Genomic DNA, 18,800 nt, shown 5'->3' with positions numbered 1-18,800 from the left:
TAGTTTCTGAAAAGTTTATTATGAGAAATGACAGAGGCGAAAAATAAATTAAGACTCTGGGGAAAGGGAGGACAGAAACAGGGGTGGGATGGGGGGGTCAGTCCACAGTGAAGGCGGTATATTAGCACCTTCGGCCTTGCCATCCCAACGACAAGGAGTGTGTGAGTAGGAGGGAGGTGTGTCCAGTCGTTGAGGGCAGCCGGGACACCCCTTACTCCCTTCTTACCGCCCCACTGTGGAGAGATTCACCCCAGCGCACGCAGCAGGACAACAACCGCTGCAAAACAAAGAGACGGCTTCCAGGAGTGGACATGAAAAAGGAAAAAAAAAACATAAAAAGACAAAAAGAATGGCTTAGAAATGACATCCCATAGTCCGTTTTTTAAATCCATTCCCCCGCTGGTTGGAGAAGCAGCGCATGGACGTCCTGACACCATGGGGTCGGGAGAAATAGATGTGCTTCCTCACAACCGCTTACACTGACATGATGTGTTTCACGAAAGCTGCAGAAGAAGAAGAAAGGAAAACAGTTTTAAGGAAAACTATAAAATTAAATGAATAATATTAAAGAAGCAAGTGCCTTTTAATCACTGAAAATTAAACATAGGTTGGGATGTCACTGAAGGAAATCAATGAAATTATTTGTGATAATTGGATATGTTTAGTTTTATCTAACTTTATGTTTAAAAAAGACAATTGTTAAATTGTAAAAAAAAAAAAAACTTTAAAATATAATTAATAAAAGTGCAATTTAGTATCATCAAAACGATGTGAAGGACTTTATAGGCCCTATTTGGAATAATGTGGTAATTCAGAGTAAATCTAGAGAAATAGATTGTTACACAAAATGTTTTCAGGGATACAGCCTTAGCTATAAAGGTATAGCATTAAGTTAACCCTTAATAAACCTTATATATAATAAACTGTAATAAATTACAATAAAAAAACTAAGAATTTTAAACAAACTTTGTTCCAGAGACTTTGTTTTCTGTCATTTTTTGTGCTGCTAAATATGATATAATTAAAATATAATTAATAAAAGTGCAATTTAGTGTCATCAAAACGATGTGAAGGATTTCATAGGTCCTCTCTATTTGTAATAATGTGTTAATTCAGTGCCAATCTAGAGAAACAGATTGTTACACAGTGTTTATATGAAATTTATTGAAAATATATATTGAAATATATTGATTTAGACTCTCCTAGAAAAAAAAAACTCATGAAGAATCTTAAAATAAACACTAAGGAGTTCATAACAAACACACCTTATTCACAATTCTTTACCAAATTTAAAAGAAATTTAATTAATCTTTTCTATTTTTCTATATATAAGATTTGTTCAGTTTATAAGACTTTAGAGTCCATCATTATAAGAGCAGAGCTGTTAAAAAACAGGAAATTAATCTGATATAGACCTTTGCTACAGCTTTTCTCAAAAAACAACAAATTTCCGGAAACTCTCAGGATGATTTTGGTGAATGAGGCCCGTTATCTTTCAACACAGTTCTGCACTAATGTTCTGTAATTTCTCAAATATTCTCTCATAAAGGTCTTGAATGTTTTTGCTGCATAGCCCTTCATGCTGTATTTACCAATTAATTTGCTTATGCAAATTACATTTTTCATTTTCCATGTTCTGGTTAAATCTGTGCACCAAAAGGACAAAATGGAGAAAAATAGAATTGTGTCACATCTGAAAGGCCTTATTTTCATTACAACAGAATCTGAACAGGTTGAGTTTAATTTTAGAGGATTGCCTTCTAAAGTATTTCTGTCTAAAACCAGTGAGGTATCTTCAAAACAGTAGGTTTACAGGAAAAAGAAAAATACTTATTATCTTCTGATAGGAGTCAATGATAAAAAAAAAATGTTTTTAAATATATTTGAAGCATTTGAAATTTTTGAGACAAGTTTGGGACAATGTGGAAAACATTTCATTATATTGACAATCTTCATTATGAAGCATTTAGTATAGAAATATAACGCAGAAGTCTTTCTGAAGTACTGACCCTCATAGTTGACACAGCCGTTCTCATCCTCCTGGCCTGCCATGAGGGCGTCGACCTCAGCCTCTGACATTTTCTCACCTGTCAATCATCAATAATACAGGCAATGAGCAAAAATCAAAACCATATATATATATATTTTTTTATTACTCATCTACGCACTGTATTTAAAGATAATCTTAACTTTTTTGAAAAGAAGTTAGAAATTAATTATTTAAACAGTAATATCATTAATGTATCAAAAAGGATGCACAATAGTAAAAAGTCCTTAAAGTAAAATATTATTTAATTTCTTATTTCTATATTTAGTTTTTGGTGAAAAGGTTAATACTACTTTTAAAGAATTTAAAATGCAAAAGCGTTTTTTTCATGCTTCAGGTTCTTACCCAGCGTTGAGAGGACGATGCGCAGCTCAGCACCCATCACTGTGCCGTTGCCCTCCTTGTCAAAGACGCGCAGACCCTCAACGTAGTCCTCGAAGGTCCCCTTGTTTGGGCTGTTGACCACAAACTGCAGCATGGGCAGGAACTGCTCGAATTCCACCCTCTTGTTGGCCATATCTACAGTGAGAGGAAGAGGAGGAGGAGGAGGAGTAGGAGGAGGAGGGAGGGGTCAGAGGTGAGGAAATGTGAACTATAGGCCTATAAAAGAAATCACTTCTAAAAAAAATCTCCTCTAAATCACTGAATTCAGAAATTAGTCCTGTTGCCATATGTGTATAAAATAATTATCATAGCCATGTAGTCTACCTTTACACACATGTGCTTCTTAAAGGTCTCATTCCATCATTTTTAAATTCATTTTAAACGGTCTAGTTGTAGTCTTTTGTATGAATGAATGCCATGTAAGCCGTTTTTGTGAAAAAAAAAAAAAGAAAAAAGTGCTCAGGTGTTTCTATTTAGCCCTGCTTTAGATCACTGAATTAGTGGTCTTGGAAGAAAAGAAGGATTTGGCTCTTGCTCATAAATATATTCATACATTCAAACATATCGTCTCTGATTGGATAACAGCACTGCAGCAGAGAACATCTACCAACAAAAACTGTTTTCAGGGATACAGCGTGTAAAGGTATAGCATTGAGTGCTAGGTATAGTTAACCCTTAATAAACCTTATATATATAATAAACTCTAATAAATTACAATAAAAAACTAAGAATTTTAAACAAACTTTGTTCCAGAGGCTTTGTTTTCTGTCATTTTTGTGCTGCTGAATATAATTAAAAAATGACTTTATTTCAGTAATTCAGTTAAAAATTTGAAACTCATATATTATATAGATGTATTAAACACAGAGTGATCTATTTTAAGTGTTTATTTTTTTTATTTTTATTGTTGAAACCCAAAAATCAAAAGTCTCAGAAAATTAGACAATTATATAAAACCAACTGGTACTTTTAGCACTGTGGGCACAGTGAAATCCGCATCTCGATAAAGTTGGGGGAAAACACTGCACTGACTTTAGACTTGATTATAAAACACAGTGGATCAACACCAGCAGATGACATGTCTCTCCAAACCATCACTGATCATCAGTACATTTTACATTTCATTTGTAAATCAAGGGAGCAGAGTCTGGAGGAAGAGTGGAGAGACACACAGTCCAAACTGCTCGAGGTCAGTGATGGTTTTAGAGACATGTCCAGCCATCTGCTGGTGTTGATCCACTGTGTTTTATTATCAAGTCTAAAGTCAAAGTCAAAGTCTTAAAACATTGGAAGTTTGTGTTGAGACAATGATATTGCTTAGACATTCATTTGATGTAAGGTCACAAGGTCATGACATGGTTCTCACCATCGGCGCTGGGGTTGCCCAGGATCTTGTTGACTTCCTTGTTGGTGGGGTTCTGTCCCAGAGCGCGCATGATGTCAGCGATCTGGTTGAAGGCCACCTTGTTGTCACCCACCCTGTCGAAGAGACCGAAGGCTTCCCTGTAGTCTGGAGAGGTGAAGAAGGAAAGAGAGACATTATTGGCCGTGTGAAGACGTTCAGAAAGCCATCAATCACACTTTCCATTTTATATTTGAACACTGGAATTGTTGAGGACTGGATTAGTCCAACCCTCCTCTACATTCAGGTACTATGAATAGCCCTTATGTAGCACCAGGTGCAAAAAGATGTTCTAAAATGTGTACATATCTGACCGAAATGTCTATCCAAGAAATGTTAAACTTTTTCTAGAAATATGTTTGGTAGATTTCATACATATATTACGATTGACAAAGAGTTCCCATCCACTGGAGGTGCTGTTTTTAACAAACTTATGCTGCTGCATTTCTTTAACAGAAACTCAAACAGAAACAAGACTTTCTCATATTTCTACTGTTATGTTATGTTAGAGTTAAGGTGGCTCTTATCCTCTGGGGCTGGTATCTCTAATGAACTTATCCTGTGCAACAGAGGTAAATCTTGCTCTTCCTTTCTTGGGACAGTCCTGATGAGAGCCAGTTTCATCATAAGGTTTTCAATGGTCTTTGCAACTGCACCTGAGGATACTTTCTTTCTTAAAGTTCTGAAAAACTTTCAGATTGACTGACCTTCATTTATTAAACTCAATGTGTAAAATATTTTGAAAAGCTTGTTGAACTCAAGCCTCTGATATCCATTGGCTCATCACAAAAATAAAATAATGAAAATAAAAACCATGCTTGATCACAAAGCTACATTCACTCGGTTACATTTTACATTCATTTTAATGACTAGAGTCACTACACTGTAAGCCGAGAAAAGTTAAATTTACTTAAAAAATACTTAAGTTAGCATAACTCAGAACATCAAGTTTTTGCAACTAAAGGGGACGTTGATTTAACTTTTTTTTTTTTGTTATGCTGTAAGACCAGATAAGTTGAGTTTACTATGGGGAATGAAAACTTGAGTTAACATAAATTAAAATATCAAGTTATTACAACTAAAGGGGAAGTTGAGTTATTTGGGGGGGGGGGGGGGTTGGGGAACACTACACACTGATGGTGAGTGTTAGTCAGAAACTGTTGGACACACCCAGTATGCAAATAGATTGTGACAGAAGCCAATGGAAAATAAGCTGTTAATGGCAACAGACTAAACTCAGTTATTATATAAGTTGATTCAACTCAAAGATCTCAGTTTGAATAGTACAGTATATGAGCCCACAACTGTTCAACTAACTCAAAATAGTTGAGTGATGTTCAGAAACATCCAATCTTATGTAAAACAGACTTAAATCATTTGAGTTCACACAACTTATAGGTTTACAGTGTAGAATTAAATATGTAACTCTAATTATGAGCACAGTGGGCTTAAATCAGATGCTTCTGGCCGATTTCCCAGCAGTAATATAACCCCTCAGGCTTGCTGTCAATCAGGACCTGTCGTTAGGTTATCAGGCAATGTGCGCAATGCCAGACACTTCACTCATTAACCCCCACAAATTAAGAGTAACAGGTGCGCCTGAGTTCAGCGAGGACCTTTGGCGGGCGATAACGAGGGGGAGCTATTTCAATGGGCTTTACCGGGGTCTTGCTGTGAAGTGAGCTGGAGAAAGATTAATATCTCCTGCGATTTCCGCAAGCAGCCGGCTGCCCCTCGCCGCTCCGACTTGGAACCGATACGCCCTCCCAAGAATATAACCCCCTCCATATAAAGGCACTAAGACGTCCGAGTGACCCGCATAAAACCAGGAATGCTGACGAGAGCGTAACTAACACCCAGCCTGAGGAGGGCCTGACCTCCCAGTGGGCACGGAAGGCGTTCTTCAGCTTCACAGTCGGCTCTGACCAATGACAATGCTTCATTCTGATGCTCTGAGACAAGAGCCGAATGTTGGACATAATGACTGGATGTGCTGGAGCACGTCTGAGACACTGATACTGTCACTGATACTGTTCAAGAGCTTTGATTCGCTTAATTTAATTAAGACAATGACTGTAATTCCAGTCAGGACAATTCCTAGAGTGGCTGAGGGATTTTACCATTGAATACAGTGAATAACGTGAATACAGTTTCTTTATCCATTGATTATAATGATTTTTATTTATAAAAAATCATTTGTTCATTACATTTCAAATTTTTTTATATTTCTACAACAGTTTTTTTTAGGTGATATCAAAGAAAAATCTTATTTTTTTTCCTGCAAAGAAGCTCTAAAGAAGTTCTAAAGCAACTAAACTAACAGTTTTCAATCATTTGGTTTCTCAATCCATTGGTTTCCTTGGGTTTTTAATGTATTTTATCTATACAGTCATTCATTACTCTCCAAAATAATGGTGCCACTCAAGTTTCTTTGAATAAAGCCATTGAAAATCACTTTATTTTCCATAAAGAAGCTCTGAATGAGGTCTAAAGCAATGTTTCTCAACTTTTCTTGCTCTATCACACCAACTGTAGATGTTAGAACTCAATATTTAGATGTATATGAGCTAATTATTTGGTTTAATTATGTAGGGAGATCATTAAACCTCTAAAATAAAACATGTGTTTTCTTGCTAACTCAACTTATTGTTGAAATGTACAGTTATTAACATTTTTTGTTCAATTAACCCTCTTTTTGTAAGAAATGTTGGTCTAAAGAAGCACTATTTGATGTACAAAAAGGTTCTTTACAAATGTAAAGGTTCTTCAAACATGGTTCTTCATGTTAAACTAAGAAAAATGGTTCTTCTACTGCATTATTATAAAAACTTAAGAACTTAATCAAAGAGTGAATTAAAGAGGCAATAAAAGAGTATGGATATATTAATCTGAACCTTGTTTAAGAGACACACTAACATAGGTAAAAGTAAGTAAACTCACCTTCCAGCTGGTCTGGAGTGAACTCCACCTGAAGAAAGAAAAGAAAGACAAAAGAAAGTTCATTAAAATAATTCCACAGGTTTCCTCAAAATGTTAACTTAAAAAAAGTGTTCACAAATGAATTGAGGTTAATTTCTAGATCGATTATTAGAAGGAAAAACTCATATCTCATAACTACATATGAGTTAAATCAACATGTACGCTCTTAAAAATAATATCTTGCACAAAAATATATTTATCTGAAGTTGAATTTAACTGATTCCTCAGACTTTTATTATATTAGAGTTTTTTTCTCAGTTGACTTGATAAAAATAGTAATTTTAGTGTTTGTAAGTTGGATTTATTTCGAGTAAATACAGTAAATAAGAAGTTAAATATTAGAATTTGTGCTCAACTGACTTAATTAAAATGATCGATTCAGTGTTTATAAGTTGGATTTATTTCAAGTAAATACAGTAAATAAGATTTTAAACCCAATTTTATCCAAAAATTGTTTCATAAAATTTAATGAATTCATATAGCTGTGCCTTGAAGATGCTATGTTGACAAACATTGGCAAATATTGTAAAATATATATATCCGGACAGATACAAAAACATATAATTGGCTGTTTTTGTAATCTTAAAGTACTATAAATATATAAATGAGCCTCCATCAGTGTCTGATAATCATTTCTTAGAAGTAGCAGTCTTGTAAATCTTGAGTCTCGGTGACAGAGGTAAGGCTACACCTCTGCATGAGCTTTATTTAGTATCTTCTACGGTGGAAACTTGAGCGAGGGAGGGCCATGTTTGGATGTCTTAACCTTGCCCACATTTGGTTACGTGCCGCACTGTATTCTGTCATTACTGCAATATTCACGTCACTGGAAGCTGACTAGAGCAGTCCAGTCCATATTTACACAATCAAATAATCAGAATTAAAAATCAGATAGAATCGATTTGACTTGATTTAGGGATTTTTTTATGCTCAAACAAACCTAATTAACCTCTTTACTAACTGATTAATTCTGCAATTAAGGTGAATAATAATGGATAAATCACCAAACTAAGCTGGAAAAAGCAATTTCCAGGAATCTAGTTGGACACCAGATTGGATTTAATGACGTTGATTGGTTCTCAGGTAGCCAACCACATTCATGGAACTATCCATGGTGCTTAGATTTCCTTGAAATCTATTTTTTTTAATAGCCTTGATATTTTTTTAAGAGTTTATAAAGACTGGTTTTGTCTACATAATTACTAACAGACAAAAAATGAGCACCATGAAGCTATAACTACTATTCTGTTACTATTTTTCAGTGTTATAACACAGTTATAAAGCATGAATAAAGAATGAATGAGTCTGGAACCAAGCAACTACTTATCCAGAGTTTTATCCCATTGTATTAATTATTCATACTTAATTTAATTTAACTAGAAAATCTGATAATTCCAGATGATTTACACCAAATAAACCAAATAATCATCAAATAAGATCATACTCTCTAAAAATAAAGATACTACAAAGGTTTTTTAAGTGATGCCATAGAAGAACGTTTTGATTTATGATACCAATGCCAATGTTAAAGTATAAAGTATACAAAGGTATTCTTTAGAGACCCAAGAGTTGTTTTTCAATGGCATCCCTCAAAAAATAACTATTTGTAGTTTATTGTAAAAATAATAAGCTAGATTACTATTTTTATTCAAGTAGTTAATAGTCAATTGAGGAAAAAGCCAAAAAACATATTTTTATTGGGTTAAGTGCATAAAATCTTAATATCCAGTCAACTTCTATCCAAAATATTAAGCCATCTAATTGAATCTAATATAAATCTAATATACTGATGTTACAATTAACATTTAAACACCATTAAACACCATTAAACACCATTAATCACCATTAAACACCATGGAACTACATTCCACTATCCCAATAATGACCCCATTAAAAAGTTCCCCCTTAATAAAGCTGTGGAAGATCTGTGTGCATCTCTACCTTGACTGAAGACAGATCCACTGTTTCCACTTTGGGTGCGGGTGCAGCCTCGGGGGCAGGGGCAGGGGCAGGCTCAGCCTTCTTGGCTGGCTCGGGCTTCTTTGCGTCCTTCTTGGGTGCCATGTTTTAGCCGATGACCTGGTGGGGGCTCGAGAGTGGACTGCAGCTTGGAGGAGACTCAGCACTTTCGCTCCACGCCTGGACGTTTATATACGCCCCTCTTTTACTCCATGGTGGATGTGAGAGTGGGCGGAGGGGGCGGATTGGACTGAAGGCCAGACTCACTGGCTCTACATGGCCATGTGGGCTGAGCCATTAAAATGAGGAGGTGGGGCCCGGCACCAGAGTAAGTGGGGAAATGGGGGGAAGTGATGAATGAGGTCGCGCTGGGTTAGTGGGTAAGGATTGTAGCATCTTGAATGGGGATTGGGTTTGGGTTTGTGTTTATTGTGTCGTTTACAGGGGATATTGTATCCCATACCAGCTTTCCAGAAATGCAAAGTCAAAGGGCAAGAGGAACTACCAGGAACCCAAGCGTACATGGAAGAAACTTTGAACTCAGAACGAACAACTTCCAAAAAACACAAGAAGGAACCACTTAAAACATTCGGAAGAAACTTTGAGAGCAAGTCTAATAGTAAAAAAAAAGAAACATAAAGAAAAACGAAAGAAAAGTTTGAAACCAAGAGGAACCAAGACTCAAAACACTCAACATTCACTCAACACTCAACATCCCCAAGACCAATAGAGGACCGAGAAGAGATAAGTAAACACTGAATGGAACCAAAACTCTGAGTGTCAAAAAGATCAATGAACAACTGATCAAAAGCACATAGAAGAATCACAAAAAGGAAACCAAATGTCAAAAAGAAAGACTTTTGAAGAAGAGGAACCAAGATGGACCAATGGTCAAAAAGTAAACTTGCTACGAACAACAGTAAGAAACATAGAGAGGAACCAATACTCAAAATAAACAACACCCACAAAGAAGAATCACAAAGAGAAACCATGACTCAAAAGGAGATACTTCCTACAAACTTTTGGACAAAACTTTAAGAGGAACCAATGGTCAAAAAACACTGAGAAAAAAACAGAAACATTGAAGAAACATTGACCGAGAAGATTATTCCTAATATTTTAAGGAAGAAACATGGAACAAAATGGAGAAACTCCCTAAGAGCATGACAAAGAAACATTGAGAAGAACCAAAACAAAAATAGAGAAACTTTCTAAGAAATGTCAGGAAAAAAAAACAGAAAAAAACTTTCTAAGATCTTACTAACTCTCATAGATCAAGATAAAGAAGAACATCTGAAAGGAGCAAGGATTCAAATGGAGAAAACATGAAAAAAAACCTCAGGAATCATTTTCAAGAACATAAAGAAGAAACACTGAGTGGAACCAAGACATAAAGACTTAAACTTAACTACACATCTAAGAGTAGAAGCCATATTTCAACGAATAAAGACTTTAGATCTACCTATCATGAAGAAAAAACTGTAAAAAAAGAACAATACTCAACATAGAACAATATAAAAATATAGAATTTATCTAAGATCATGAGACATGATCAAAATTATGAGAAAGATTATGAAGAATCAAGATACACATTGAGAAACATCCCCAAAAAATATGAAAGAAACACAGAGAAGTTTGGTAACACTTCCTATGAAGCCTGTATTCATAATGCATTATGAGTGTATTTATAATGCGTTATATGACATACATAATGCCTTATAATGACTGTAATAAGCTTGTATAATAACTCATAAGCGCTTACAATGACATTCATAACACATTATAAGCTACAAGTATAAGGATTTATAAAGCCAGGGTTTATAATGCCTTATAATGTCTGTTCATAAGAACGTTGAACATACTAATGTTGTAATGCACTATAACACATATATGGTATATTCTAGTATTACAAGTTATAATGCATTATAATGTGCATCTTTAATTTTTAAATTAAAGTACATAACACATTATAAAGCATTATATACAGTCATTACAGGCTTTAAGTGAAGTGAGTTTTTTATATGCCTTTTACATGTAAATTTTACTATGCCTTAATGTAATGCCTCATAGAGCATTATAATGCTCTTTACTGGCTTTAAGTGAAGTGTGTTTTGGTAATACTGTTATACTAAAGGAATATTCGCTTGAATACAAAAAAAATCCCTTACAAAGCATTATAAGTGCTCTTTACTGGCTTTAAGTGAAGTGTGTTTTGGTAATGCTATTATACTTAAAGAATATTCGCTTGAATTAAAAAAAACTTACAAAGCATTATAAGTGCGCTTTACTGGCTTTAAGTGAAGTGAGAAACGCACATAGATTCACATAATGGATTCACAAACAAGACATACAACTCATTCAAAAACAAACGATTCAAAAACATAATTTATTGTAGTTAAGCAATTGCAACGTATTTTGTAAAAGATTAAGCAAGGATTTCCTCATATATTTATCAAGATCAAATCACACTGTACATAGTTGTACACAGAACAATTGTGTTTCTATTTCTCTCAATACATTTCAGTACGGTCAATGTGTGAGAATGCAAGTATCAGTACAGTGCTCCCACTGGCTTGGTAGAAAGCACAGGTACGGGATCCTTGGACGACTTCTGCATGACATCAGAAAGTTCTCGAAAAACCTGTGAACAGTTCTCCCGCAATTTAACTGTACTGATACTTGCATTCTCACACATTGACCGTACTGAAATGTATTGAGAGAAATAGAAACACAATTGTTCTGTGTACAACTATGTACAGTGTGATTTGATCTTGATAAATATATGAGGAAATCCTTGCTTAATCTTTTACAAAATACGGTGCAATTGCTTAACTACAATAAATTATGTTTTTGAATCGTTTGTTTTTGAATGAGTTGTATGTCTTGTTTGTGAATCCATTATGTGAATCTATGTGCGTTTCTCACTTCACTTAAAGCCAGTAAAGAGCACTTATAATGCTTTGTAAGTTTTTTGTAATTCAAGCGAATATTCTTTAAGTATAATAGCATTACCAAAACACACTTCACTTAAAGCCAGTAAAGAGCACTTATAATGCTCTATGAGGCATTACATTAAGGCATAGTAAAATTTACATGTAAAAGGCATATAAAAAAACTCACTTCACTTAAAGCCGGTAATGACTGTATATAATGCTTTATAATGTGTTATGTACTTTAATTTAAAAATTAAAGATGCACATTATAATGCATTATAACTTGTGATACTAGAATATACCATATATGTGTTATAGTGCATTACAACATTAGTATGTTCAACGTTCTTATAAACAGACATTATAAGGCATTATAAACCCTGGCTTTATAAATCCTTATACTTGTAGCTTATAATGTGTTATGAATGTCATTGTGAGCGCTTATGAGTTATTATACAAGCTTATTACAGTCATTATAAGGCATTATGTATGTCATATAATGCATTATAAATACACTCATAATGCATTATGAATACAGGCTTCATAGGAAGTGTTACCAGAAGTTTTAAGTGGAGATTCAAATGTAGAAACATCATAATAATATGAGGAAGAGAAATAAAGATCCAGTGAGAGAATCCAAGACTCAAATAGAAAAAAAAAATCAGAAACATGAGAAAGAAACTATGCAAGGAATCAAAACTCAGATGGAGACACTTCCAATAATGTAAAGATGATACAGATACCTAGAAGAACACTTAGCATAACCAAGGCTTAACAAACCATTAAAAGAACTCTTTAAGACCAAAAACCACCAAATAATCCAAGATGCATCATTTAGATTCGCAGGAAATGTTACAGTTAAAATACAATTTGGTTAAATTCAAATAAAGATTAAACAGAAGCAATGGGTCATACAGAGTAAACAGCCATTGGCTAAGCTAAGCAACTAATAGTTAACTGAAAATTGAATAATGCTACTCTAAACCTGATTATCTACAGATCAGAACATCTGCTGAAAGGTTTAAACATGTGAGCAATGGGGCAGAATGCTAAACGTACAGGCATGCACGCTCTGGATCCAGACAGGGCTGGGCTTCCCGAAGTAAAGGCATGCAAACCATGAACTAGTGTCAATTTTTATGTGGCTGGATATAAACAGTATTAGTACAGTGATGCAACAAGTGAGTTGAGGGGATTCCCATATGATGCCATATGGGAATCCATACCAGTAAACCAATCAAGTCAATACAATATGTACAGCATAGTTAGGACCAGAAATTGAAAGAAAATTAGAAAGACCAATGATTGGTCATCACACAATTTCTTCAAAACACAAGCAAATGTCTGATTTGTATTTATTTATGACTTACAGAGAGATTAGACAACCCAGTATAATTTTAGGAACCATTATTTACATTTATTTGCCTTAGATTTTAGCTTTTTATATATCAATCATAACCAATCGCTAAGCATAAAGTGAAAGGATTGTCCTGAGATTTATTATTATTTTTTTTACATTTTTGGTTCACTATTTATTTGGTTATTAACTTGTTCTTACATAAACTGCTCACAGTGTTAACACCCCTCTTTTTTAAATGAACAGTTTAAATAGATCTTCTTTAGATAACAATATATCTATTAAAACTAATAAGCTAACTAATAAACTGTGAATCTGTAAAGGCTACACCCATCTGATTTATATGTATATCTGGTTTACAGTGGACGTGGGTTTTGAGATACTGTTTAAGTGCTGAAATGTTAAAATTGTAAATTTTCAGTTTCAGAAGAAATGTTGTAGAAATAATTCATAAAAGTGCTCATTGTTTGGCCATTCCTTCATAAAATACAGCTTTTAAAGCAAACTAGCATAGTATATTTGATTGAAATGACATACATATGATCTTGATTGGCTATCAATTCTGATTTTAGTAAACATAAAAAACAGTTTTAAAGGATATTTTCATTTATTAGGGAAAAAAGCTACCCAAGCCAACGTGGACCTATACATGAAAAAGCAATTTCCAAATTAACCCCTACCCCACCCCACCCCCCCCCCCAAACCCCCCAACCCCCCCCAACCCAAAGTGGAACTTTTTGAAACATCTGGTGTAAAACTAACACATCATTTTATAAAAAGAACATCACACTGAACGTAAAACATGGTGGTGGTAGTGTGATAGTCTAAGCCTGTTTTGCTGCTTCAGGGTCTGGAAAAAATTGCTGTAATAGATAGAACCAGGAATTCTGCTCTCTACTAGAAATCCTTAAAGAGAATATCATCAGCTCGAGACCGTAAGCTCAGGGGTACTTGGGCTCTGCGGCAGGACAATGATCCAAAGAAAACCAGTAGGTCCACCTCAGAACACACTAAATGAAAGTTTTGTCTGATTGAGTCTGATTGAGATGCTGTGTATGATCTTAAATAGACCATTCATGCTGGAAAGACTTTCAGTGTGGCAACTCAATCAAATTTAATCAGACAAAACCTACATTTTGCTGTTTTTTTTGTGAGCCATTCCGAGGTGGACCTACTGATGTGCTTCAGATCATTGTCCTACTTCAGGACTGCTGCAGAACTCCAAAATTCCTCAAAAGAAATGAGAAAGATGTGTTGCCAGTTATTGCAAGCACTTGAGTCATTAGGTTTAAAATTGGGTTAGGAAAATATCCAATTTTTCACGCAGAAAAAGATTAGTTTGAATAGATTTTTTTTCCCTTTAATAAGTAAAATTATCATTTAAAAACTGCTTTTAATATTTACTCAGGCTTTATCTGTCAGATATTAAAATGTGTTTGTTAATTAAAAAAATGTAGGTTTGACAAAAAAAAGCAAAAGAAATCTGTAGGGGGACGAACACTTTTTCACAGCACTATATATTATTACTAAACAAAAAATTACTCAGTCGAGATTCTAAAGAGTTCTTTGAGTTCTTGGAACAGCTTGACCGACACTAAGCATGAGAGATAAAAAGAGAGAGAGAGAAAGAGAGAGAGAGGGATAGAGAGAGAGAGATAGACAGTGTGTGTTTATGTGTGTTGGGGTGGGTGGGTGTGTCCCATGCGTCATTAGTGTGGAACAGGAAACTACAAACTGAAATATAATGCTTATTTAGATTTGGATCAGGTAATGTAAGATGGCTCAAGCTTGGAGTCCGTAAAAGGGCATTCAATGGGCAGCCAATAAAGAGCACTCATAATGCTCTATAAGACATTATACAGTGAGGCATAGTAAAAATTTACTTCACGTTTAAAAAGCATATGAAAACACTAATGAATTATACCAAAACATACCAAATCTGTGTTATAGTGCATTACAACTCTACATTGTACAATATACTTATAAACAGATATTATAAGACATTATACACTGTTTCTTTATAAACCCTTATACTTGTAGTTTATAATGTGAATGAATGTCGCTGTAAGTACTTTAAGGTATTATGCATGTCATATAATGCATTATAAATGCATTCATAAGGCATTATGAATACAGGGTTCATAGGAATCCGTAAAAGTGCATTCAATGGGCAGCCAATAAAGAACACTCATAATGCTCTATAAGACATTATACAGTGAGGCATAGTAAAAATTTACTTCACGTTTAAAAAGCATATGAAAACGCTAATGAATTATACCAAAACATACCAAATCTGTGTTATAGTGCATTACAACACTACATTGTACAATGTTCTTATGATATAACAGATATTATAAGGCATTATAAGTCTTTCTTTATAAACCCTTGTACTTGTAGTTTACAATGTGCATGAATGTCACTGTAAGTACTTTGATGACTGATACAGTCATTATAAGGTATTATGCATGTCATATAATGCATTATAAATGCATTCATAAGGCATTATGAATACAGGGTTCATAGGAATCCGTAAAAGGGCATTCAATGGGCAGAGCATGTTTACGCTGTGATGATTTTAGAAGAGACAAATTATGTTTATTATGTTAAATTTGTAGGTTTGTTGTAGGTTGTTTGGCAGAAGTAGTATCATTAGCTAAAGCTAATGCTAATTATGTGTGTTATGCTATAGATATAGTTGATTTATACAGTAGATTTTGCATGTTTTCAAGAGGTTAGATAACGGCCATGATTTACTCGATTGCGAGGCCGTTGAGTTTGATGGATATTAGAAAGTCTGCGGGACTAAAGCCAAAAATCTGTACTCAAACTCCTCAATGTCTGAAAAGTGAGAGGAGGCCAGAGAAAGAGAGAGAGAGAGAGAGAGAGAGAGAGAGAGAGAGAGAGTGAGCAGGTGGGCAGGCTGGAGGGTCCAGCCAAGGAGGTCATCTGCATCTGTGGTAGCAATGGTGAGAGGTCACCAAGCCAGTGAACCTTCAATGAGCTATAATTGTCCATCACTGTACGTGCAGATCAACAGATGCTAACAGTAAAAATGCTAGCATAATTCCTCATTTATATAGTTCTAACTCAAACTTTCACTCAAAGTAACACTTCCTATGAACCCTGTATTCACAATGCATTATAAATGCATTCATAATGCATTACATGCCATGTGTGTAATACCTTATAATGACTGTACTTACAGCTACATTCATAACACATCATAAACTACGAGTATAAAGGGTTTATAAAGTAACAGTGTAAAATGCCATATAATCTCTGTTCATAAGAACATTGTACAATGTAGTGTTGTAATGCACTATATAACACAGATTTGGTATATTTTGGTATAATGCATTATAATATGCAGCTGTGATTCTCAAATTAGGCTTTTATAAAAGTGTGTAACACACATGTTTATAAAGCCTTATATACAGTCATTATTGACTTTAAGTAAATTGAATAAGTGAGCTTTCATACGCATTTCAAACGTGAAGTTTGAACATTTTATTATGCTTTACTGTAATTATGTCTTATGGTCTTTACTGGCTTTAAGTGAAGTGTTTTTTTTTTTCAAATGCCTACAGTGAGGCCTAATAACGTTTACTTGTTTAAACAAAAAAAAAAACCACGTTTAAAACATACTTCATTATAGCCAATAAAGAGCACTCATAATGTTCTATAAGACATTACAGTGAGGCATAATAAAATTTACTTCACGTTTTAAAGAAAAGCATATGAAAACACTAATGCATTATACCAAAATATACCAAATCTGTGTTATAGTGCATTACAACACTACATTGTACAATGTTCTTATGATAAAACAGATATTATAAGGCATTATACGCCGTTTCTTTATAAACTCATATATACTTGTAGTTTATGATGTGTTATGAATGTCGCTGTAAGTACTTGAGCTATTATACAGGCTTATTACAGTCATTATAAGGTATTATGCATGTCATATAATGCATTATAAGGCATTATGAATACAGGGTTCATAGGAAGTGTTATTTTTGGTAACACTTTCTATGAATGTCATCTTTATTAGATGCTATAACCACATTCATAACATATTATAATGCATTCATAAGGCATTATAAACATGGCTATAAATATTTATAAAAATGCATAACCCATTATAGCCATGTTTTTTAAGCATTATGACCTGTGATCATAATACATTATAAGCTGTGCTTATAATATATATGCTAAAATAGTACTCTCTATTATTAATAATCTAGTCCTACAATGAAAGTCTGGCGCTTTACTTAAAGTGCACAAAGACCTGTTATAATACATCATAATTGACTACAAATAATATTATATTCAAGAAAAGAATAGTTTATGATTGGTTAAAAATATATTTATAGGATTATTGAGGGTGTGTTTATAGGTTGGAAGCTTTTTTAGTCTATTAATTAGGCTATTAAGGCATTATAATCACAGTTCATGATGCATAATAAACATTGCTATGATGAGTTATACATTTTTATAAATATGTATAGCCATGTTTATAATGCCTTATGAATGTGTTATGAGTATGTTTATAGAGTCTTATAAAGATGACATTCATAGAAAGTGTTACCCAATTTTTCTTCAATACTAGCATTAGCAATAGCATTAGCATTAGCACATGCTACGCAATCCTACACATCACGCATTGTGCTTTACAATGTACTGAAGCTCTGTGATTCTGAAGAACCGAAGCCGAGGAGAGGTGAAGGGATCCTCCGGTCTTCAGCTGCTGTTGCCTCTTACCCCACAGGGTGATCGGGGCACGATTTCAACCCTGCCTTTCGTCTAAATCGGGTTCCGAGCCCTCGCCCCAGACCTCCCGCCCCCCCGCCGAGGGCTGGAGACATTCCTCCCCCAGCCCTCCGCTTTCTCCGACCTCCTGTAGTAGAGATACAGCGAGAGAAAGCCTCATCGCTTCAGCTGTCATCAGGATTCACCCCCACCACGCTTTCAGCAGGAGCCCCTGCACCCCTGCACCTGTCCGGCCCCCAAAACTATCTCTGGTTTTAATGAGTTTTGCAGTGTTCGGCTGCACTCAGAAGACCATGCTCACTTTGCAGCAGTGATTTATGGGTAGGGATCTTTACGTGCCTCAGTAAGCGTTTACCATTCAACAACATGGTGCATTGGTTGCACTCAGTTATGCAATAGCTAATGCAATAATTTAGATTTATTTGCTTTTTTATTTGCATTTTTAAATTAGTATGGCTTCATTTTGTTTTGTTTTGGCGTTGTATGTAGAAATAAGGCAATAATTTTATCAAATTGAAAACCTCTGGAATATAATCAAGAAGAAGATGGATGATCACAAACCATCAAACCAAACTGAACTGCTTGAATTTTTGCACCAGGAGTAAAGCAGCATAAAGTTATCCAAAAGCAGTGCGTAAGACTGGTGGAGGAGAACATGATGCCAAGATGCAAACTTTGAAAACTGTGATTAAAAACCAGGGAGGGTTATTCCACCAAATATTGATTTCTGAACTCTTAACACTTTATGAATATGAACTTGTTTTCTTTGCATTATTTGAGGTTTAAAAGCTCTGCATCTTTTTGTTATTTCAGACATTTCTCATTTTCTGCCTATAAATGCTTTAAATCACAATATTTTTATTTGGAATTTGGGAGAAACGCTGTCTGTAGTTTATAGAATAAAACAGCAATGTTCATTTTTTCAAACATAAACTTATAAATAGCAAAATCAGAGAAACTGATTCA

The 18,800-nt window shown here is 34.6% G+C and overlaps 1 protein-coding gene across 1 annotated transcript; it reads right to left on the bottom strand.

Moving 5' to 3' along the window:
- On the bottom strand, positions 1 to 8,953 carry myl1 (myosin, light chain 1, alkali; skeletal, fast). The gene is made up of 6 exons (XM_007234835.4): positions 8,754 to 8,953; positions 6,774 to 6,801; positions 3,798 to 3,941; positions 2,393 to 2,566; positions 2,010 to 2,087; positions 1 to 503 (listed from the first exon to the last, which is right to left on the bottom strand). Exons 1-6 carry the CDS (start codon positions 8,874 to 8,876, stop codon positions 475 to 477), a joined length of 576 nt encoding a protein of 191 aa, XP_007234897.1. The 5' UTR covers positions 8,877 to 8,953; the 3' UTR covers positions 1 to 474.
- Between the last annotated feature and the right edge of the window lie 9,847 nt (positions 8,954 to 18,800).

The sequence above is a fragment of the Astyanax mexicanus genome, chromosome 11 (assembly GCF_023375975.1).
Source record: "Astyanax mexicanus isolate ESR-SI-001 chromosome 11, AstMex3_surface, whole genome shotgun sequence".
Classification (NCBI taxonomy): Eukaryota; Metazoa; Chordata; class Actinopteri; order Characiformes; family Acestrorhamphidae; genus Astyanax; species Astyanax mexicanus.
Note: the sequence above shows the minus strand (reverse complement) of the source record. Positions and strands in the feature narration are given on the sequence as shown.

Coding starts and splice junctions, on each gene's coding strand:
- myl1 (XM_007234835.4), bottom strand. CDS start 8,876: ATGGCACCCAAGAAGGACGCAAAGAAGCCCGAGCCAGCCAAGAAGGCT. Junction 2,567..3,797: donor GGGCAACCCCAGCGCCGATG/GTGAGAACCATG, acceptor CTCTCACTGTAG/ATATGGCCAACAAGAGGGTG. Junction 2,088..2,392: donor CATCGTCCTCTCAACGCTGG/GTAAGAACCTGA, acceptor GATGATTGACAG/GTGAGAAAATGTCAGAGGCT.